Source organism: Nerophis lumbriciformis, linkage group LG13, assembly GCF_033978685.3.
Source record: "Nerophis lumbriciformis linkage group LG13, RoL_Nlum_v2.1, whole genome shotgun sequence".
In the NCBI taxonomy this organism is placed as follows: domain Eukaryota; kingdom Metazoa; phylum Chordata; class Actinopteri; order Syngnathiformes; family Syngnathidae; genus Nerophis; species Nerophis lumbriciformis.
In genome coordinates, this window is record NC_084560.2 from 18,099,072 (window position 1) to 18,125,076 (window position 26,005).

A 26,005-nucleotide genomic window follows, 5' to 3' on the forward strand; every position below is an offset into this window, starting at 1 on the left:
CCATGTCAGGGCTATGTGCTGTTCTATTCTGATGCCCACTGTAGGTGGCAAGTGGTAGATGATGTGTGCATCAAGGTGAGGTAAATAATTCTAATACAAGCGATAGGAAGGGATTACCATCTAGTGAAACTTACCCGACTTCTGTCATACTCCTTCCTTGAGGCAGCAAAGAGTTGGGCATTTGAGATAGCTATGCCACAGAAGGGCAGGTACATCTGCAGCACCTGCAAACGTAAAAATAAAAATGTTCTTATCGACCCATGTTGAAGGCCACATGGCCAGGGCCGCCTTAACCTAAGGGGGGGCTGAACACCCCTGTCCCCAGCCGTGAAAGCATGGTGTGAAAAAAATGTTTTATTTTACTCAACAAAACAGCAACAATGTAAAGAAATAATTTCATTCATGAATACATCTTCTTTGTGATGGGCGCATGTTAACTTCAAGAATATTGCTGGTGAAGGATTTGAATATTTTCATTGCCAACTACATATATTGCTCAATTACATACACACCTAATGGGATGATATATTGACAGTCCCATCATATTTCTACATGCTAAGGTATTATAGTATATCATTAGGTATTACTGTAAATGGTTAGTTTTAAAGCACCACACTTTAAAAGGGACACACAATGTAGCCCTGACATGACGGTGTGAGGTATTATCGAGCGGCAATAATTGTCAAGATAAGCCTGCAGAGGAGCAGTTACCATGGAAAGTGGAGTCAGATGGGACGTGGACAACCTAACCCCCCTTTAGAACAGTTTATCAGACTCAGTGGAGAAAGAAGAGACAGACATTTTACAAAGAGCTAGAGGAAGCAGAATGTCTCCCTTTCCCTACTTGTGGCCATGAGAGAATTGTATTTCTTTGCTTCAAACAATCATACTGTAAAATTAATCTAAGATAGTGATTCTGAAAATTGACGACGACTTGGTGAGCTTTATTAGAGATTTAACGAATATGTGTAAGAGAAAAAGTTATCCTCCCTTCACTGGAGGTCTGGGTGATTGCCTGTGCTTTTAGCTCGGCAGTCAGGACGATTGCCTCTCACACCAGTAGGGAAATGTTCTTTGCTGCCTGCAATTTCTAAGACATTTGTTTGCTTTTAGTACACACAGTGTGATTTATCAAGACTAAAACTGTTCTGCGGCCGCTGTTTTACATTTTTATTTAGTACGTCTAGAAAGGACTTGCAAACTGGCTGTTGCTGTGACAAAGGAGACAATGCCATCTTGTCAACATATATGGACTGTCAAAAATAAAAATATTAGACATATCGTCTACTCAGCAATATAATTTTGTAATTTTACAACTGCTGGAGGACTTAAGGGGCTGATTAAAACAAATTTCATTGATGTGTTTTGGTGCCTGCTTTTTAATGACTTTTCATTTTTTTAAAAAGCCCATAAAAAGTGGTACATGCATGCTGCATGTTGCAAAACATAGCAAAACGCCACAGGTAGGAAGCATGATAACATGAGTGTGCAGTAAATGAGTGTCTCCATGATGACAGCATGTAGTATATGCAAAAACCTCATTTAAATAAGGCGGTCGGAACTAATAATAATAGATCAAAAATTGACCTTTTAAAAATGCTTTTTTTTTTTTAGTATTTTCCACACTTTATGCAGAGCAAATCACCCCTAATGTGCATATATCACACGCAAATGAGAAAGAGAGTATACACAATCGCTAAACAAAGCAGAGCTGTCTGTGATTGACCGCTATGAACACCAATCATTGCATTCCGCCATCAAGATTGGGGGCCTATGATTGGGTGGGGCCCCTAGGCTTAAGCCAAGGTAGCCCCGTGCATTTGGCGGCCATGGTCTTGCTCTCCAACTTTGTTTTTGAACAAGATCAAGTTTTATGCCCCACAATTTCAAAATGTCCGAGCATGGTCTTTAGAGAGAAGTATCTCCAATGACATTGTCCTGAAACCGATGATCTTACTGGTACAGCCCTCAACAGGCTCCACTTGTACCGCTCTATAACAAGCAACAGTTACTGTAAAGAACCTCTCACCCCATTCCCAGTGACGAGGTGTGCCACAAGGTTCACTGCTTGTCCATTTGATTTTTACATTTAGGTCATCTGACAACTACGACTGCTCGAATAATTGATTTTAAATCAGAAGGAAAGGTGAGTGTCTTGCGTCGTGCATGTATTCGGTAATTAATACGAGGGTAGCGAAAGGTGAAGTCGTTGCTGCATGTGCAGAGATCCACCCTGATAGACCAGGGAGCGTCCATACAACTGTGTGCAGAATGTTTGTTGCTTGCTATAATAGGCCATTTTCCCCCGCAGGAACTTTGTCAGGAACTTTCCCATTCACCCAGGTAAATAAAGTCCCCCCTGTGTTTCCACCAAAAACTACCCAGGTAGATTTAGTTATTCAGGAACTGTTTTTAGTTCTGCCTGCTTGGTGGTACTTTTAGAAGGTTCCTGGTCATTTCGAAAGACAGGCTGTGCTGTCGACTGCTCATTTGTTGAACACAGTTGTGGTCTTCCTAAAAAGTATTTTTCAAACACACGGCCGCCATTGTTGAGTATGTGAGGACGACTTGTTTATTTCTTATTTCTTGTGTTTTTCTATTACAACAAACTTGACAACGGAGGGGGAAAAAAATTAAAGCAACTTTCGACTTGTAGGAAATTTTGTGTGGTATCTGTGTACTGAAAAACGCTAATTAGTGGAACTTCCTTGCAGTTTATTAACTCAGCCGTAGTCTTTAGATTATATGCACTTTATTTATTCATTTATTTTATTTTAATGAATTTATTAATCAATCCAACAAAACACAACAATACCATAACAATGCAATCCAATTCCAAAACCAAACCCGACCCAGCAACATTCAGAAGAGCAATAAACAGAGCAATTGAGAGCAATTGAGGACACACAAACATGACACGGAACAATCCAAAAGTAGTGAAACAAAAATGAATATTATCAACAACAGTATCAATATTAGTAACAAATTCAAATTAGCAGTGATTAAACATCCCTCATTGATATTATCATTAAAAACATTAATAAAAAAAAAAAGAACAATAGTGTCACAGTGGCTTACACTTGCATCACATCTCATAAGTTTGACAACACACTGTATCCAATATTTTCCACAAAGATATAATGCACTTTATTGTTGTTTAATATTTTTTACAAATTAATTTTGGTACGCGAAGCTACGAGAAGTGTACATACTTTTGAAGTGAAGTAAATTATATTTTATATAGCGATTTTCTCTAGTGACTCAAAGCGCTTTACATAGTGAAACCCAATATCTAAGTTACTTTTAAACCAGTGTGGGTGGCACTGAGAGCAGGTGGGTAAAGTGTCTTGCCCAAGGACACAACGGCAGTGACTAGGATGGCGGAAGCGGGGATCGAACCTGCAATCCTCAAGTTGCTGTCACGGCCACTCTACCAACTGAGCTATACCGCCCCTTTTTTAAATGTGTCTATGAATGTTGTCATTCATCCAAGTCATTGTGATCCCAGGGCATTCAATTGATAGCAACTGGACTGTTTGGTTTGTCTTAGAAGACGTCTCTCCTCTCATCCGAGTAGGCTACATCAGTTCGTGCTCATAGATTTAGATTGGTCAGATCTAGTATTTTAAACAGCTTTACAGAGGAACATAACGTGTAAAGGTGGATTTCAAAGCGGCTTACTACTCGGACTTTGTTGGCTAAATGTGAAATAAAGGAGGCAGTACTAGTGTAATGAAATCATCAAATGTTCATAATTTACTTTGTTACATGCTGTAAAAGTAGCTATTTGTGTAGTTGTTAGCCTCAACCCGAGTGAACCGAATGCTAATGCTAGCAAGCTAACGCTAAATCCGATGGGTTTGTGTCGTCGGCGCGAGATAAACACTGACACTTATTATTTATATATTGTTATTTACCGATGAAACATGCAAACCCTTTATTTATTTATTTAAAACATTTAAATTCAATGACTTGCCGCATTTGCAAACAGGTAAAATGATGTACAAAGCAAACAATAAGCTGCCAGCCAAGAATGAACTATTCTCAACAAAAGAGGAAAAATATAACCTTAGAGGAAAATGTTATTTAAAACATATGTATGCACGTGCAACACTTAAAACATTTACCATTTCAGTATGTGGAATTAAATTATGGAAAGGATTAAGCAAGGAAGTCACACAAAGTACTATTGGATTCAGTTCAAGAAACTGTTCAAAATACAAGTGTTCACAAAGTACAGAGAAGAAGAATCCTGAAAAACATATTGAACCTTTTTGTTTGTTTTTTTAAATAGATAATCTCATTCATCTCCTAGGTGAACCATAAATGATTCAACTATTTATTTGTGATAACTTTAATAATGTATATATGTTAGGGGCGGTATAGCTCGGTTGGTAAAGTGGCCGTGCCATCAACCTGAGGGTTGCAGGTTCGATTCCCGCTTCCGCCATCCTAGTCACTGTCGTTGTGTCTTTGGGCAAGACACTTTACCCACCTGCTCCCAGTGCCACCCACACTGGTTTAAATGTAACTTAGATATTGGGTTTTCAATATGTAAAGCGCTTTGAGTCACTAGAGAAAAGCGCTATATAAATATAATTCACTTCACTTCACTTCACAATAGGGCAATCATTTATTTATGTATTTAATAATTGTTTACTAATGATACATTAATGTATTCACTCATGTATTTCGTCACTGTTGTGTTACAAATAGAGGACAAACAAATAGGATAAAATTGCTATGATACCAAAAATTTAAGAATTAAATAAGTTCTGCTTCTCCCTACTTCTTTTTGGACATGCCGTAATGGAACAACTGGAAATATCTGACGTAAGACATTATAATTGTACTGTGTGCATGTTCGAAATAAACTGACTGAAATGGACCATAAGGCCTCGTCTGACCCTCACGAATACATAATTTACTCAGGGGCTGAATTTCTGACTGTTGGACACTCTGTACAAAAGCCTGACTTTTTATGAACAATTCGGTACACTTTGTCTTCATATCGTTTTGTAAATGATTGCTTTGTATTTCATTTGCTTACACTTTGTAAAATAAATATGACCTAATATTGTCTGTTTATTTACATGATATCAGTGTAAAAATATACTAAACCACTCTTCCATACGTCATTAATTAATTGGTATAAACTACCTTGAACCTTTTTTTTTGTCCTTTTCAGCCACTCAGGCAAATCATAGTGTTGATGTGGATGTCCATATCAGCTGCAAATATTTACTTTACAAAAGAGAAGTGTGGGACACTTTTCCTGTTACCTTATTTGTATTTGACTTTACAAAATGGATTTATATTAATGTTTGGCGTAGCCGGATCGGAGCAGGAGGGGATAGTAAGAAGAAAAAAAGGAAAACCGAGGGGTCAGTTGTGGGGACAACAGGAGTATAAGACAGGGAGACGACAACAACAACAACAGAACAACATCAGCAAATACGATGTGTACAAATATGTTACAAAAACTATAGCAAAGAAGCAGTTAGCAAAGTAAATATTAATAACACAGAAATGACAATGAAAATTATTGCACTACAAATGATGCACTAAAAATACCAATAAAAATAGCACTATTGATATTGAATAATTATAATAATTACCTCCAGAGGTGGGACCAAGTCATTGCTTTGCAAGTCACAAGTAAGTCTCAAGTCTTTACCCTCAAGTCTCGAGTCAAGTCCCGAGTCAAGACAGGGCAAGTCCGAGTCAAGTCCAAAGTCAAGACTGGAAAGTCTCAAATCAAGTCCCAAGTCCTGCATTTTGAGTTTCGAGTCCTTTCAAGTCATTTAACCACAGACTAATATATTTACACAGATTGTGTATGCTTTTAAAACGCTGTATTTATTTATTAAAACAAGTGCATTTGAAATTGCAGGGAAAAAGATAGTGCTGACATTGCACTTCAAAATAGCACTATTAACCAGTCATTTTAAACATGTAACTCATTCCTTTACAGAATAAACACATTTGAAAAAAAAACAAGTGCAACTGTACTTATTTGCACAAAAGTGTTAACATTGTATTTCCATGGCATATTGCATTGTAACTAGTTCCACAGCAGTTTCTATCCTGTTCTTACCTTATCTCATTGATCTCATCTCATACTGTATGTGTGTTTATGTGTGCGTACACATGAAAAACATAACAAATATATGAACATAACAATGAACAGAGTTGTACTTTTTAGATGTCAGGACCCTATGCAATATGTACACATATTCTTAATATAATATACATTTTAACTGACCTTTATTTGACTATGTTTGTCTTTTTGTAGGTGGCTAAAATACGCGGTGCTGCTGACTGCCGTCTAACGTTACGTTACTGTGTGTGATACATTGACTAACGTTACGTTACTGTGTGTGATACATTGACTAACGTAATGTTACTGTGTGTGATACATTGACTAACGTAATGTTACTGTGTGTGATACATTGACTAACGTTACGTTACTGTGTGTGATACATTGACTAACGTAACGTTATGTATAGGTACCTCATGAAACCCTGCTTAAAAAAAAATCACTTGACAAAAAGTATGAATAAGGTAGCAAACTGCAGTGGACGCAACAGATTGCCGTGTTTGCAATGACGTTATAACCATAGACATCTTATAAGTAGACGCAGCAGTGGTTGCTGTGACGTGAGCAATTTGGCCGCCATCTTGAAGTGCTGATGAGGAGCCGGCGAGCAGCCTAAACTGACAGTTGAAAGGTAGAAAACAAAGATGCCGGGCTGGTGTTCAGCGTTTTCCTGCTCAAATGAGCGGACTGTTGAAAATAGGAATCGGGGGATTACTTTTCACAAGTGAGATTTAACATTAACGTACTATTGGTTGTATTTTATGAAAATAATATTACCACAGAGTTGAGAAGGATCAAAGATCTTCAATATTTGTATGTGAAAATCACAAAGAAATATTCTGGGGGAGGATGACCCCCCTACAGGGGTTTGGTTTACAAACTTTCAGCCCCACCTAAAACAAAATTCACCAGCCACTACTGATTATGATGCATTCTCATTTTAGGCAAAGTATAAGACAATACTTTCTTAACAGTATAATTGTAACCAGGAATCAGTCTTCAAGTAACAATATTCAAATACTAACATTGTTGGGTTAAACAGAATTTGGTTTTATTCTGAATCCAGTGAAACAGATTGGTGGTTTTAGCTGATATGAAAACTTTCAGGTGTTTATATATGTTTAAGTATTTGGCAGACGCTTTTATCCAAAGCGACTTACATAAAATAATACATATAAAACAATCACTGCAAACATTATCATTTAAGGGAAGAATGTAATAGAAAATATCAATACAAAGTGTCAAGACAGAATAAACTATCTGCTGCTGCAGCAACAGAGATACAGTCTATAGGTCCCTAAGATATATAGATATCTAATGTATTCATACATTGTTTATGTAGGATACACGCATATGTACATATAACCTAATCATATTGTTTCTTCAACTTAAAAATAGCTTACCGTTTTTTTCCCCCTTCTCTGGGATTATATTCCCAGTTTTGATCTCGGACGTCTGGTCACTTAAGCGTATAAGAATATTATATTACTGTTAAGCAAACTATGAATAATAAAACACGCCAAAACATGTGTCTGTTATCATAGCTACACGTATGACAAAAAAGGGGGTGAAAATCAGTGGTATTCAGTGAGGTAAAATGAATTAAATGCGCTGACAGTTCATTGCTCCTGCCAAATTAATTGCACTGAGTGGAGCGGATCACCACTCCAAGATGGCGGCCACGCGCCTCGTCTGCGCCAGTAGGCAGTAGCGCTCTATGCTGCGTCTACTTATAAGATGTCTATGGTTATAACGTTAGCAGTGAGTTTGCAGCCTCACTGATTTAACTACACAGCAAATAAAAGTCACGTTACTTAGCCAATAAACGTTATCTTACATTCAAAACTTACCCTTCTTTGTGCAACTTCAAATGTCGAACGAAGTTGGAAGTTGTTGCGTCTCCGTCTGTAATATTCGAACTGCGTGATTTGCATACGGCAATTCGTTTTTTGTTGACCAAGTCGTAGTTTTTATACCCGAACGAAACCAACTTTAACATAATTGTTTATCACTGGCACGTTGTTGGACAACTCTTGGTTGTCCTGCAATTTGATTGGATGAATGCTGTGTGATGAAAACAACGTAAATCTAATTTGATTGGCTGTTGTACTGACAGCACACCAGCTGACAGGAATAACACGCTGATAGACAGACGAAGAAAATGAAAAATACGGAGCGCTTCCAAATAACTTTTTAAGCTTTGGATTTTGGGGAAAGTGGCAAGTCATGTCAAGTCATGTCAAGTCAAAAGGCTCAAGTCCAAGTGAAGTCACAAGTCATTGATGTTAAAGTCTAAGTCGAGTTGCAAGTCTCTTTACATTTTGTCAAGTCGAGTCTAAAGTCATCAAATTCATGACTCGAGTCTGACTCGAGTCCAAGTCATGTGACTCGAGTCCACACCTCTGATTACCTCTATTATCAAATGCAACAATACATACATTATTTGTAATGAAAACTTGAAAAGAAAGCACATAAATGGAGGGGGAAAATAAGACGCAAACTATATTAACCTTGTAGATTGTTATAGTTAAAATAGGTTAAGCTTTATCACTGTGCCACGTTTTACCCAGTTTCCCCTGGGGGAACAACGTTAATATGTGTTTGATGAAACTGGATTATTTGCATATGTGCTTGTGTATGTACAGAATGTGTATGTATGTTTGTACAGTGAATGTAAAAACAACAGTCAAAAACAAAGCCAGCAAGTCCGCCAGCCCCGATAACCACCATTCACACGCGCTACCACAAACTGCAACAGCGGCCACACCCTTGCACCGGACCCAGCAGCCACAGACGCCCACACCACAAACAACAGCTGCAAAACTATCCACAACCAGCACCACCCGCTCAAATCGGCCGAAAAACCGCGACAGACATCCACAGCTAGCGCCAGTCCGCTAGTCACCTCAAACGTCAACACACAAACAAGAGACACCAACACCACCCTCCACTAAGAAATTCCACACACCAATCCAAACCTGCACAAACACACCACCGCCCAAACAACTGAGCCACAGCACCTACACTAAACCAGAAGGCTTCGCTGCCCCCGCGCCAAGCCACCGACACAAACCCCGTAACACGAAGCTGGGACAGACAGACCCCACCCAACAGGAAGCGAAGCCCGCGCAACGCCAAATAAAACCGGAAGCGAAACAACCGAACACCCAATCTACATCCATTAAAAAGAGAAGAAAAAAAACACCCTAAAAACATCAAAAAGATGACAAACACGACCAAACATACAAACAAAATCATTACGGCCCCACGAAGTCTGAACAACACCCTCCGCAAAGTTAGCTTGCAACAACTCCATCCAGCCATTACACTTATTGCCCCGCGCCTACCTAAGGGTCCCTCATTCCCTCCCCAACAGAGATAGACCCACACACTTCTACAGGAACCAACAGTTCTAGGAACTAGAGGTTCCAGGAACATAAAGTTCCTTAACATTTTGGTGGATAATTGCCTAATGACGCAGGTTTCAGCAACACAGAGACTCGTCATTTACAGCTCTGCAGGATACTGATACTCGCTAATAACTTTGCTAGTACCAACCACAGTTTCTACTATCACTCTACCGCTAAAACTTCTGGGTAATGTACTGTAGTTGCATCATACTTGCCAACTCTCCCGGATTTTCCGGAAGACTCCCGAAATTCAGCGCCTCTCCCGAAAACCTCCTGGGACAAATTTTCTCCCAAAAATCTCCTGAAATTCAGCGGACCTGAGTGACGTGTCGACACCCTGTTTTCACGTCCGCTTTCCCACAATATAACAGCGTGCCTGCCCAATCACGTTATAACTGTAGAATGATGGAGGGCGAGTTCTTGGTTTCTTATGTGGGTTTATTGTTAGGCAGATTCATTAACGTCCTCCCAGCGCGGTAACAACACACAACAACAGCAGTCACGTTTTCGTCTACCGTAAAGCGGTTTGTCTGCCGTAAAGAGCAATGTTGTGACACTCTTAAAAAGGACAATACTGCCATCTACTGTACATGCAAATGTGACAATAACATCTACGGCTTTTAGAGAGTGCAGTGAACAACTGCGCACACAACAAGGAGAAGAAGCAGAATGCATCATCAGAGAGGGTGTTCAGCATGGTTAGAAAACTAGTGACAGAGAATAGAACAAGGATGGACAATTCAACCCTTAACTCAACAATGAGTAGATGAGTGTTATGTGTGTGTATATGTGTAAATAAATGAACACTGAAATTCAAGTATTTCTCATATATATATATATATATATATATATATATATATATATATATATATATATATATATATATATATATATATATATATATATAGCTAGAATTCACTGAAAGTCAAGTATATCTTACATATATATATATATGAAATACTTGACTTGGTGAATTCTAGCTGTAAATATACTCCTCCCCTCTTAACCACGCCCCCAACCACGCACCCTGACCACGCACCCCCCCCCCCCCCCCACCTCCCAAAATCGGAGGTCTCAAGGTTGGCAAGTATGAGTTACATTACAAGCACACACACACTGAAAACCTACAGAAGCAACCCCAACCTTTATCACTTTTATAAGTGATAAGAACTTGAAGACACAGCTTAGAGACCTCTTTCCTCGTTTGGAAACATATGGCCATTTGTGTAACATAGTTTTTTTATGCATCCGTAGCATATTGTAGAAATTAAATAAACAAAAAAAATGGAACAATAAAGCAATAAGGCATACTGAAAAAGCTGATATGCTGTTACAAATAATGAATAAAGACACAATGATTTGTTTTTAAATATATAGTATGTATAACATGTTGTATTCTCTTTTATATGCCTATTTCATTACAAATAACATGATGTAACTCCGAGCTGTTTGTTGTCTTTTGTAGATTTTACCAAAAGAAAAATCACAAACTGAAATTGAGTTTTCAGTCAAAGAAATAGGGATTATGTACAGGGACCGCTTACATAATCTTAACTCACCTTCCAATGTTGACACCACCCAATTTTGTAGAGATCAACCATCACACCTAAATGACTGTTGTGCAGAGCTTCCAGTGATTTTGCATTAGCGGGTTGTCTTACATTGAGCATAAATGGGTGTAATATAAATGACTGGAACTAAATACACCTAATAAGATATCACATTAGCATGATGATAATCAAATCAAAAAATGTCCTCTGGGAAACAATCTCGTCGTCAATGACCACGCTTTTATAATTGTTTTATTCATCTCTCTACTGAATCTCAGAAAAATAAAAATAATTTTCACTTTGTTCAACAAAAAATGTCTGCCTCCTTTCAGTCAGTGAGAAAACGTGCCTTTGATGACATTATTAATTGCTGGGACAAATAAATTCATCAGTTCACCTGACATTTTACCATTTGACTGAAGAGTCTGATTTGCCGTGCCTTGGGCTGTATAAATGCACTCCTATATTCTATACATAAATAATGTAATCAAATTCTATTTCCGCCTTCCTGCCCATGCTTGATTCATAATGCACATCAATATGCTAGCACACACTAGAGCTAGCACAAAGAAGTGCTTAATAACAATGTAAACTGGTTGAAATTTAGACAACAACAATGCAGCCTTATCTGAGACAATATATGAAATCAATATATTCTAGACTGACCTTGCTGTGCCTCCTTTTTAGTTATCAATGCTTAGCATTTGGCTACAGTTTAAACAATACTATCGGTACAACACCAACTAATAGTCACACAAGTCCTCAGTCCAACCTGACGGTGAGGCATACTTGCCAACCTTGAGACCTCCGATTTCGGGAGGTGGGGGTGCGGGGGCGGGGGGCGTGGTTAAGAGGGGAGGAGTATATTTACAGCTAGAATTCACCAAGTCAAGTATTTCATATATATATATATATATATATATATATATATACATACACACACACAAGAAATACTTGACTTTCAGTGAATTCTAGCTATAAATATATATTTATTGTATATATATATATATATATATATATATATATATATATATATATATATATATATATATATATATATATATATATACATACACACAGCTGCGTTGACCCTGGATCTCAGGAAACAGAGTGGACCGACACCAGCAGATGACATGGCACCCCAAACCATCACTGATGGTGGAAACTTTACACTAGACTTCAGGCAACGTGGATCCTGTGCCTCTCCTGTCTTCCTCCAGACTCTGGGACCTCGATTTCCAAAGGAAATGCAAAATTTGCATGGTTGGGTGATGGTTTGGGGTGCCATGTCATCTGCTGGTGTCGGTCCACTCTGTTTCCTGAGATCCAGGGTCAACGCAGCCGTCTACCAGCAAGTTTTAGAGCACTTCATGCTTCCTGCTGCTGACCTGCTCTATGGAGATGGAGATTTCAAGTTCCAACAGGACTTGGCGCCTGCACACAGCGCAAAATCTACCCGTGCCTGGTTTACGGACCATGGTATTTCTGTTCTAAATTGGCCCGCCAACTCCCCTGACCTTAGCCCCATAGAAAATCTGTGGGGTATTGTGAAAAGGAAGATGCAGAATGCCAGACCCAAAAACGCAGAAGAGTTGAAGGCCACTATCAGAGCAACCTGGGCTCTCATAACACCTGAGCAGTGCCAGAAACTCATCGACTCCATGCCACGCCGCATTAACGCAGTAATTGAGGCAAAAGGAGCTCCAACCAAGTATTGAGTATTGTACATGCTCATATTTTTCATTTTCATACTTTTCAGTTGGCCAACATTTCTAAAAATCCCTTTTTTGTATTAGCCTTAAGTAATATTCTAATTTTGTGACACACGGAATTTTGGATTTTCATTTGTTGCCACTTCAAATCATCAAAATTAAATGAAATAAACATTTGAATGCATCAGTCTGTGTGCAATGAATAAATATAATGTACAAGTTACACCTTTTGAATGCAATTACTGAAATAAATCAAGTTTTTCAAAATATTCTAATTTACTGGCTTTTACCTGTATATATATATATATATATAAAATAAATACTTGAATTTCAGTGTTCATTTATTTACACATATACACACACATAACACTCATCTACTCATTGTTGAGTTAAGGGTTGAATTGTCCATCCTTGTTCTATTCTCTGTCACTATTTTTCTAACCATGCTGAACACCCTCTCTGATGATGCATTGCTGTGTGGCACGCACAAAAGTGCTTTCATCAAATGCACTAGATGGCAGTATTGTCCTGTTTAAGAGTGTCACAACATTGCTGTTTACGGCAGACGAACTGCTTTACGGTAGACGAAAACGTGACTGCTGTTGTTGTGTGTTGTTGCCGCGCTGGGAGGACGTTAATGAAACTGCCTAACAATAAACCCACATAAGAAACCAAGAACTCGCCCTCCATCATTCTACAGTTGTAACGTGATTGGGCAGGTACGCTGTTTATATTGTGGGAAAGCGGACTGAGGTCCGCATGGACCTGAGTCCGCCTGAATTTCGGGAGATTTTCGGAAGAAAATGTGTCCTGGGAGGTTTTCGGGAGAGGCGCTGAATTTCGGGAGTCTCCCGGAAAATCCGGGAGCGTTGGCAAGTATACGGTGAGGAAGGCCGGACGATACATTAATGGGAAGTTACTCAGCTGTGGCTGCTCTTTTTTCTACGTATTTTAAATGCAGTTGCAGCGGTGTGCCACTATAGAGGCGCTATAACGACAGCATTGCACCAGAAAGACCTGAAGCAACAACCGAAGAAGAAACAGATCGAATCGTGTTTTCCCCGCTACTTGGTGCATAACGTTGACCGCCGTAACAAGTGAATTTCTGCCATACGGAGCGTGATACGGAGGGATCACTGGACTCCTACAGAACACTCCAGACTGTGCTGTGAAAATGTTGTCTCTGGTAAGTGAACACAGCTAGTAATGTTAGCTTCCTTTCCAACCTTTTCTGACTAATTATAATAGATTGATTGATTGAATAATTTATTAGAAGTTTGCATAGGATCAGGTAGTTTCATGACGGTACAGATAGACTGGTACAAGGTCAACTAAAAGGAGTCACCCCAAGAAAGCATTACAAGCATGTCGTGTTTGTTTAAATCTCGCGAGGATGAAAGTCAAGAGTCCAGGTGAAACAGAGCAGAGAAATTAACATAACAAGCAGTTGAAATGTAATAATTCATGGTGACAACATGTGGACATTTTTGTCCACAGAGCGCTTGAAGGCTGCTTCAAAATCATCTATGAGTGTCTCAAGCAAGAGTGGCCCCACCACACAAGCTATCAGCGCATTATTCTCTTATGCAAGCGCTTAAGCCACAGGTGTCAAACTCAAGGCCGGGGGCCAGATCTGGCCGGCGACATCCTTTTATCTGGCCCGCAAACACCTGTACGTATGTGTCAATAAAGTACTTCATACTTTCTCACTAAATGTAATAGATTATTTCATTTTGACATAAAAAATATATGTACTGCTTGAAATTGCATGCCTTTTAAACTTTAATAGTATCCATTATTGCAACAAATATGACAGTATATTATCATACTTTCCAAACATTTGTTGTCTAAATAAAAATAAATACTTAAATATCTGCTTGACTAATGATTTTACAGCAAACTACCCATCAAATTATCAAAAACAACAATACATTTTACAGTGTTCTTTACAGCATATTACTGTAAATTGAAAAAAAAAAACTACAATTTTTTGCGTAAAATTTTGGCGTATGGTCAGGATTGTACCACCACTGCCTAAATTTGAGCCAGGAAAAACCATATATATATATATATATATATATATGAATACATACAGGGTTTTTACACACACACACACACACACACACACACACACACACACACACACACACACACACACACATATATATATATATATATATATATATATATATATATATATATATATATATATATATATATATATATATATACACACACATATATATACACATATATATATACATATATATATATATATATATATATACACACACATATATATACACATATATATATACATATATATATATATATATATATATATATATATATATATACACACACACACATATATATATATATATATATATATATACACATATATATATACACACACACACAGCTGGCTGATTGACACCAGGTGTGGCCATGTGCCAATCAACCGCAGCTGAGGTGAACACAGCGCTCAGGGAGACTAGCAGGAAACTGAACCAAAATAAGAGCGCTTACAGGAAATACAGACAGAGGGAAAACCAAAACATAACTAAACTGTCAGTGACAAACCTGACATATATATTTATCTAGGGGTATTTTGCAGCTACATTTAATCACACAGAGAAAAAAAGTTGTGAGTATGGTATGCAATTCTGCACCCCTTCATATGCAACCACAATAAACATATTGCAAAATGAATACCTCTCTGACAGTGTCAGTGAGAAAACTAAGCATTATTGGCTGTGCTGTGAGTTTATACTAATAACAAACAAATCATTTCATCATTCTTCATTTTGTTCATGATATGAACTTACTCAGGGATATAGAAATAGGAAAACTTCAAATAGATCTATTGATGAGTATTTACAACTACTACATCAGCTCTGTTGGTTGGGGCACAGTAACACTATTCAGTAAGATGCTAAGTACAAATTGAATTAATCAATTAATAACATTTCTCATCATATTGACCTTCAAGTGTGAGTGATAACACTTCATTCTTTAATTCAGTCATATTAAGTAATCAAGCGATGAATTTTCCCTTTCTCACATACAGTGAGGCCAAAGGGGCTGAGCAATAAGCTTAACAATAATGCTATTCCAACCGTCCTCTGGAATTCTCTAATAATGATCTACCGGAAAGGCAGCAGTCATCAATAGGCTGAGCAGAGCAAGATTCATTAATGAGCAGGACTTTTGGGATCTGGCTATGGATCTGTCTGCGCTACCAACAGGCAAACGCAAGAGAAGCAGAGCTCTTGCTAATTACATTCTGTCAGGCAGGCCATTATACAAGGTTGCATTGCCAACAGAGGTTTTTGCCTAGAGACCTGTGGACGGACCAGCAGTGAAAGAGTGGTTTAATAACAAAGGCCTGCTCCTACGAGACTATCGTTTACTCTACCTAAAATGACTTTGTGGTCCATAGCTGCTCTTTTATATGAGGAATGCTGTGTGAAATTACAAGGCCTACTCTTCATCTACTTTATCACCTATTCTATGAATGCAAACTACTGGGTAATTTCACTGAGCTTTGAGCATTGAACATACGCAAATAGGTGATTGTTGTTAAATGAAAAATCATCCTCGTGGTTGCAAAGGACTTTTCACCAGCATCTTATTTTGAAGGTGCCATCAATATTTTATACAGCCACTGCCTTCTTCCGTACAATGTACAAATTAAATCACGCTTGCATGAGCTCTGATGCAGAGAACAAGTACAACTGCTGATTGAGCTGATAATTTGAAACATTTATGCAACAGACAAACACATAGAACCAGGATAAATAAACATAATTACATGTTTGTTAAACAATATTTAAAAACTAACATATCAATACTGAAATTGCTATATTCTTACAGTATAGAGGGTGTAGTTTTCACTTGGTTGAGCCTCAATGGGCAACTCCTTCTTGTCTTAAAATAGTCTACTTGATCCAAATTCACCTGGTTTCAAGAGCAGCCATTCCACTCTATCCCTACTGCTGTTCGTGACAGAAACCTTTTAATGCATGCCTGACCACTGGTTCTTATCTTGCTCAACCTGCTAGCCACCTCTAGCATGATGGCCCACCAGATTTCAGCTTGCTACCTCAACTGCACTACTACCAATTAGTGTTGTCAAAATGTTTCGGTACTTTTCTAAATAAAGGGCACCACAAAAAATTGCATTATTGGCTTTATTTTAACAAAAAATCTTAGGGTACATTAAACATATGTTTATTATTGCAAGTTTGTCCTTAAATAAAATAGTGAATATTACAAGACAACGTGTCTTTTATTAGTAAGTAAACTAACAAAGGCTCCTAATTTAGCTGCTGAGATATGCAGTAACATAGTGTGTCATTTATCATTATATTATTTTGTCATAATTAAGGACAACTGGTAGACAATGAATTATTAATCTACTTGTTCATTTACTGTTAAAATCTGGTTATTTTCTGTTTCAACATTTTCTAGCTTCACTTCTGTTAAAATGTAATAATCACTTATTCTTCTGTTGTTTGATACTAATATATATATGTATATATATATATATATATATATTATATACAGGGTGTCCATAAAGTCCGAGTACAGGTGTGCCAATGGTTTTCAGATCTATTGGATGAAAATATCCATTTTACTAAAGACTTTGTCCAGTGATGAAGCTATGTTTTATGTAAATGGTGAAGTCAACAGACAGAATCTTTGATACCGGTCTCAAGACAAAAACAATTATGTATTTTTAACCATGTACCCAGACATTGTGGACAGGCCTGTACATACAGTATATACAGTGTGTGCTGGAAATATGCCATATGACGTAACATGATTAAGTCAGTTTATGCAGATAAGACAACATCTGTAATACTATAAAAAAAGATAATATTATTATACATAGTCTGAGTCATTACTGAAGCTTCCCAAAGGCCTTGCATCCTGCAGAGGATCATCACGACACAATTAAAGCAGTGTGGGATTAAATGCTCATCATTGTGTGTTTATATATCCTATAAGTTTCACCACGCATAGAAATCTTTAATGAAAACATCTAATATGGCCGCATCATTTAACGCTTTGGTGATTAAGGTCTGGTTGCTTATTACAAACTAAGTTGCAGTCGTACTACACTATAGCCACTTACTGGATTACTGTTGTAATATCACCATTGGATTTCATGACTAATTCAGCTATGATCATCTGAGGCATTTGTAATGCTACTTAAAAGCACAGTACAGAAAAACCTATTCTCATTTATACAATTCAAAATGTATTCAGCTTAGTCATTACTGTTGTGTAGTGTAAACTACCGGAAAAGTTGTGTTGTGTGATTTCATATGCATCTAACTAAGATGAATTGACCCACATCTGTTTTATTCATGTTTGCGGATAACGAGATTGGCCTGAATTAGAACTGAACTAATTACTTACAGTAAGGGTGTCCAAACTTTTTGACTTGGGGGGACAAAAATATGGTTGAAGGTCGAAAGCCGACTGCATGTAAAGTAACTACCGTATTTTTCTGGTTATAAATCGCAGTTTTTTTCATAGTTTGGCCGGGGGTGCGACTTATACTCAGGAGCGACTTATGTGTGAAATGATTAACACATTACCGTAAAATATCAAATAATATTATTTAGCTCATTCACGTAAGAGACTAGACGTATAAGATTTCATGGGATTTAGCGATTAGGAATGACAGATTGTTTGGTAAACGTATAGCATGTTCTATATGTTATAGTTATTTGAATGACTCTTACCATATGTTACGTTAACATACCAGGCAAGTTCTTAGTTGGTTATTTATGCATCATATAACATACACTTAGCCTGTTGTTCAATATTCTTTATTTATTTTAAATTGCCTTTCAAATGTCTATTCTTGGTGTTATGTTTTATCAAATAAATTTCCCCCAAAAATGCAACTTATACTCCAGTGCGACTTATATGTTTTTTTCCTTCTTTATTATGCATTTTCGGCTGGTGCGACTTATACTCCGGAGCGACTTATAGTCCGAAAAATACGGTATATATTTATACATGTATATAGCCTCTACATCAGGGGTGTCAAACGTATGGCCCGAGGGGAGGATCAGGCCCGCAAAAAGGTTTTATCCGGCCCGCAGAATGAGTTTGCTAAGTATAAAAATGTACCTGAAATTTTTGAATGAAAGAAACTGCTGTGCTAAATGTGTCCACTGGATGTTGCAATAGCAATTATTTGTATCTTTGTAGATGATGCTACATATGTAAAAAATTAACCACATGATGCTAGTACATCAGTCAAGGAAAATTATCAAACTACATAAATAACACACTGTAATTTGATTTTGATATTATTTTTTTATTTTTATAATTAAAAATCAGCACCAATGAGTTGATTGATGAACATTATCACATAATTTATTCAGAAAATATAAATAACGACAAAGAAAGATAGAATACTATTAACCGCAACATGTAAGAGTAAAAAAAACCAACATTATGATTTGTACAATTTCAGAGTGTTTGTTCTATTTTTAAACAAAGAAAACAGGTTTATATGTCATCATACAGGTTTATATATGGTTATAGTGTGTATATATATTTATGTGGTTATAGTGTATATATATTTATATGTGGTTATAGTGTATATATATTTTCTCATTCTGTTTTGCACACTCTTGAAGTCAACATGTGTATAGTCATGTTCATAGTGTCATGTTCATAGTGTATATACACTATATACATTTTTTGTATATATTGTTTTATAAATCACCTGACATGTATACTGTGTTGTACATAATTTATCCATTTTTTTAACATATTGTTTATATGCATGTTACAGGTTATATATCTTTTATTATTGAATGTATCAACTGTGATGAATATTTGATGGACCACAATGGAAACAAGCCTTTTGGCTTTTTGTGCCATTCATTTGCCTTTTTAAAGCATTACATGGATTCAATTCTTTAAGATGTCAATAAACTTCTCAATCAATCAATCAATCAAAAAACAATCTGAAGTTGTCTTTATTTTTAGGTTATCGTGCCGTGATTTTACCAGTCCGGCCCACGTGGGAGTAGATTTTTCTCCATGTGGCCCATGATCTAAAATGAGTTTGACACCCCTGCTCTACATACAGTATATATGTGTACATATTATATTAATATAATGGATATATAATTAATATAATTGGCCCGAGTATGTGCATGTGAGTGTGAATGTTGTCTATCTGTGTTGGCCCTGCGATAGGATGGTGACTTGTCCAAGGTGTACCCCACCTTCTGCCCGAAAGCAGCTGGGATAGACTCCAGCCACCCCCGCGACACCGAAAGGGAAAAGCGGTAGAAAATGGATGGATGGCTATTAAGAGTATGTGAAAGTTTGACTCTTACCTTGTTTGTTTCCTTGAGGACCTCCTTAACATTCTGTAGTCTATCAGAAATATCAAGCAGCGAAAATGCGCCAAACATGGATAAGCGGAAAAAGTCTGCTGTCGCTCCCTACTGCGAAAAAGCTAAGTACTGTCTTTCTGTCTGTGTGCTTCTAATTGTTTTATAGCTTTCTTTATTCCTCCTCAAACATATTTAGTAGTCTTATCAAACTTACAAAGCACCCACTCTATGTATCACCGCCTCGCTCTCAGCTAGCTAGCTGCTAAGCTAACCTAGTCGCGGTCGAAGGCCACTACGCTCCGAAGGAATCTGCTCCCTCATGCTGCTGCTACAGCTCCAAAAGACAGCAAGAACTCGACTCTGTGAAAGAAACAACCCGAGTATGGCTCCCTGCTCTTCGTGCACCGTTCTCATGGATAGGTTGGCCCTACTAGAGGACAGTGGCCGCCAGTTAGAGCACAGTCATTTTGTAACTTTAGACATTATTCATTAGGTCTCGTCTCGAAACGTGTTATTTTCAGGTCTCCCTATGTCTAGCATTAAAAGATTACAGTTGGTACAAAATGTGACTGCTAGACTTTTGACAAGAACAAAAAAGTTTGATCATATTACGCCTATACTGTCTCAGCTGCACTGGCTTCCTGTGCACTTAAGATGTGACTTTAAGGCTTTACTACTTACGTATAAAATACTAAATGGTCTAGCTCCATCCTATCTTGCTGATTGTATTGTACCAGAAATCTGTGTTCAAAGAACTCCGGCATATTAGTGATACCCAGAGCCCAAAAAAGTCTGCGGCCTTTAGAGCGTTTTCTATTGGGGCTCCAGTACTCTGGAATGCCCTACCTGTAACAGTTAGAGATGTTACCTCAGTAGAAGCATTTAAGTCACATCTTAAAACTCATTTGTATACTCTAGCCTTTAAATAGACCCTCCTTTTAGACCAGTTGATCTGTAGTCTCTTTTTTCTGCTCTGCCTCTCTCTCGTTATCAGGTGAGCACGGATCAGCCTCCACTCCTCTGTGCATAAATTGGTGACGTCTCTGCGCTGCTGGCTTGTCTCCACTCAAGATGATCCCCTGCTGGCCTCCCAGTGGACTGGACTTTCACATGAAGTCGGGACCCGGGTTGTACCACCCCTTATGCATCAGTCGGTGACGTCTCTGCGCCCCGACATGTCTACATGCATGACACGTCTGCGGTCCCTTCCAAGGTTTCTCGTTGTTCCCATTGGGTTTGGTTTTTTCTTGCGGGATCTGAGCCGAGGATGTCGTTGTGGCTTGGGCAGCCCTTTGAGACATTTGTGATTAAGGGCTATATAAGTAAAATTTGATTGATTGATAAGTGTGGAGACTGTTTTGCAATTTTCCCATCATGCTTTGTAATAGATTTAAATGGGTGTAATTTTGAATTTTATGGTGAATGGACATTTTTTTTTAATAATATTATCAAAGTCCAGTAACCATGTCAATTGACATTTTGTTTTGCACCATGACTAGGGAAGGTTGTTAGAATTAGGTCATATAAGTTCATACTGTTTCATTCAGTTTCATTCAGAGAATAATTAAAAGTAATGTGCCTGAAAAACTCATGTTGTGCACTGGATGGAGACAATAGGAAGCATTATCATTTAAAAATGGATGCAATCTCTGTGTGGGCAAGATTCCTGATTCAAACCTCATAGCGCCTCGCGGGCCAATTTGAAGACGTTGTCGGGCCGTAGTTTGGACATATCTGCTCTACATACATACGGTACAAAGCTAATGCCAGTCAGTTACAATATTGCCTGTGGAGTGAAGCACAGCATCGTCTCATCAATCCAGGTTGACAACAAGCGTTACAGTACTTAATTCAGAGCTGCAATTCAATTGCAACAAATGTGAATAAATAAACCTCTCTAATTTCTGGATTTTGCTGTCTTGAGTTGCTTTCGAATCTCTCTGTTCTTTTTGTTCTGTTCGAGGGTTGCCAAGGAAACAGCATAGCTTTGAACATAGTGAGCATCATCGACATATGATACATTTGGGCAAACAAATCCGTGCTCATGTACCTGTTAGTTAGCTACTTATTGCTGTCTCTTGTCTGCGCAGTTTACTATATTGGTATTGTGGGAGAAATAGAAGTTTTGAAAAAAACGAGAGAGAGAGAATGTCAAGAGAGAGTATTATTGTTTTTTTTTATATGTAGTCTACCTACTATTTATTGGTTAGTGCCACACAGTTTTTTTTAGGTAGAAACTCTACTGGTGTCAATAATAAAATCATTCAGGAATCAGTTAACACGTTGGTCCATTTTTGCCATGTTTCTCATCACATAGTTCTCACTTGGAAAGTGCCCCAATCAGTTTAACAGTTGGCCATTAAAGATCATAGGCAATAACACCAATCTGAAGCTCAGCACAAATGCAAAATTAAAACAGTATCCAAAAAGACACCATTCCAGGGACATTTGCTCTCACTTTTGGCAAGAAACACGAAGCACACTGAGGCATTAAGCATTAAAACAATGCATGAAATACTTAAATTATATTTGTCATACAGCACTGGGTACAGGAAAAAAAAGAAAAAACACAGCCTACAGTCCATCAGATAAGCGACATGCAACTTCTGTGTGATTATAACTGGAGAAAAAAAAAAAGGACCACACATGGTGGAGAGTAACCCAGGTAACAGAGCTCATCCAGCACATGACATTGGTAATGGTAACATCATTTTCATCAACACTGACATTGTTTGCTAACATTAAGTAATTTTCCATCGCAGGAACTTTATCAGGAACTTTCCCATTTACCCGGGTAAATAAAGTTGATTGGCTCATTGGCAACACTAAATTGGCTCTAGTGTGTGAATGTGAGTGTGAAGGTCTGTGTTGGTCATGCAATGAGGGGGCGACCAGTCCAGGTGGTACCCTGACTTAAGCCAGTGTGTAGCTGGGATAGGCTCAAAGCCCAACAAAGCAACAAAATGTTGTTCTTATCTGTACTGTAAAGTTCAAATTTGATTGACAATAAAATGAAGTCTAAGTCTAGTCTCTCTGTCTATTCCTACACTATATTTTCCTTTAGATTTATTCTCATCTACCAACTTCTTTTGGTTGTATTTTTGACACTTACATGTCATGTCTCCTGTAATGTACCACAGAATTATTTGTTTTTTTTTAGTAAAAGTTAAAGTTAAAGTTAAAGTACCAATGATTGTCACACACACACTAGGTGTGGCGAGATTATTCTCTGCATTTGACCCATCACCCTTGATCACCCCCTGGGAGGTGAGGGGAGCAGTGGGCAGCAGCGGTGGCCGCGCCCGGGAATCATTTTGGTGATTTAACCCCCAATTCCAACCCTTGATGCTGAGTGCCAAGCAGGGAGGTAATGGGTCCCATTTTTATAGTCTTTGGTATGACTCGGCCGGGGTTTGAACTCACAACCTACCGATCTCAGGGCGGACACTCTAACCACTAGGCCACTGAGTAGGTTGTAGATAATTTACTAACATTGTCATTGAAAATGTAATGTAAAATTCTACAACCTGCATGCGAAGAACTCAGAAAATGTTTCCCATTTGGCAACTCAATCCTGTCACCTCTGATAATATACTTCCAGTGTTGAGACCTCTGTTTACATCCGTCACGTCAAAAATATACCTTCTCGCTGGCTACTAATAAATGCTCTAGAACTACAACTGGTTTGGAATTCACAGTGTTTGGATTGTAATCATCCAAATATGATTAGCAGCAAAGTAGAAAGTCGTCAACATTGTGGATCGGAGAGCAAATGCATATGAAAATAAGTAAGCTAGCTCGATTATGCTAATTATGCTAACTGGCGAGCTTGTTTCGGCGTCATTGATTGTCTCCCTGTCCTGCCATTCAGTGTGGTGTTTAGGCAAGGGGAACAGCGAATACCTGCGGCTGAGGCGAGCATTCAAATGTTTTTGTTTAGATCCTATTTTTTTTATATGTCTTTAAAAAAACATAGAAGTGATATTTTAACATGAAAATTTATGTTTAAAAGCATGGATTTCCAAATTTTCACGGATATTTCACATGCCTGGTAGCATCAGTCTAAACCTCAACTAGTTGGTGGACTAAAGAACAACAAAAAGAGGTCAGCTAAGGCCTACTTTCATGTGGTATTCCAATCTGCAACAGGAGAAATCTGCTACAAATCAAAACTCAATACTGCCAATGGAAACACCGACCGCTCCTTAATTACCTAATAGTTTTGTGTTTCAGCATGTCTTTTATGTCTGGCTATGAAATTAAAATTTTGCTGCCGATATTATATGAGTAGGGTTGGGCATTGAGCATCGGGCATCGATGGAAATCGAGTCTACAGTCCGATTCTCTTAGCACAGATACTGCTCCCAGCTGACTTTATCGCCATACACCATGTGAAGCTACTTTTCTAAGTCAATAATCCTTATTATTATAAATATTATGCTAACATTAATGTGCCCATGTCGTTCCAACCAAGGAAAACAATTCAGATTACAATGTTTGTGTGTGAAAATCTAGACATTTCAATCTAATTCTCTATTTCTTGTCCTCAAATTCATCTTATGAATTTGTCCTCAAATTCACAAGAGCAAACAGGACAGAGCAAACAGTTTCTCCATGATGTTTTCCAGTTTGCAATTTACTCCAGAAATCACAAAAGTCTGAGTGCCCACAGCTCTGCCTATCCTTCAATCATTTGTGGCAACTTTGGGGTACCTTGAAAGGCTGCCAGCATCTTTAAATTTATTGATACACCAGGGCAACGCTTACTCCAATCAGCAGATGTCCTGTTATTATGATTGCAAATAGGTCAACGTTCGACTGAAGAATCACAGGGCATGCAGCACCCTTTTACTCCCAAGAGTTCACCATGTGTCTAGCAACAAACATCCTGTCAGGACAGGTAGGTTCCCCCAAACCCAAGCTTCTCGTCATTAAGAGCTTGTCAATTTTGTTGAGAGGCCAGTTGACCAATTTCATTGTTTAGACTTTAGTGAGCTGTGCAAAAGGAGGCTCCAAAAAGTGACAAGACAAGAAACAAAAGCAGGAGAGATAAGGAAGAGGGAAGGAAAGTGTCTGCCTTTGGCGAGAGCCAGAGAGAAATCATACCTTTGTCAACATTTGCATTTGAAAATATAGTAAGGGAAAATAAGGGTAATGCTGTAGGAGAAGATAGAAATATACTCTATCATTTTTCTGTCTTTTGTACTGTTTTTGCTGTTGTTTCATATTACTTTACAAAGCATTTAATAACAACCAAATGTTAAAAACAATCATAGGCGAAACAAAGCTTTATCTACAGTATGTAGAAAAACAGACTTCTACTAGTGATTTTTCCATCTAAAATTAATATAGCAATAATATTACAAGCTACACATTAGGCACATATGTGGCAATCAACTTGTGAACACTTAAAAATAAATAAGCTGATAATTAATTGTCTCCATCGTTGATCAGTTAATCTGTTCCATTACTGACAGATCATAGCAGAACCACCATTTACAAACGTAATTTGGCTGGTAATCACACAGGTTGATTGTCGCAGTCATCACATCTCGCCACTTTAAGAAAAAGTGGTCTCTCAAATTGTGGCATGGAAATTTACGAATTTCGGAACAGAGCTCCGAACTTTTTGCATTTTTTCCACGTCCAACTGTAAGTATTCAGCTTCTTAGTATGTGTCTTCTAGTCTAATGGATTTAGGACAAAACAGTTGTTACCTTAAATAGGTGTGAAGGTAAAGCTATAGGTTAGAATGGTTATTAGCTAGTCAGCAAGTTCCACACGATTGTTAGCCTTGATGGTAGCAAGACATTTTTTTAGGGTTGGTCATCACATTTTTGCAGGGTTTATTTGTATT

At 37.9% G+C, this 26,005-nt stretch overlaps 1 protein-coding gene across 3 annotated transcripts in view; it reads right to left on the reverse strand.

Moving 5' to 3' along the window:
* pde11a (phosphodiesterase 11a) overlaps positions 1-26,005 on the reverse strand; it is a 155,770-nt gene that overhangs the window by 89,753 nt on the left and 40,012 nt on the right. For all 3 annotated transcript variants that reach the window (XM_061971574.1, XM_061971573.1, XM_061971572.1), the window contains exon 3: positions 135-224. In XM_061971574.1, coding sequence (XP_061827558.1) covers positions 135-224 — 90 coding nt within the window. The remainder of the gene's footprint in view (positions 1-134; positions 225-26,005) is intronic.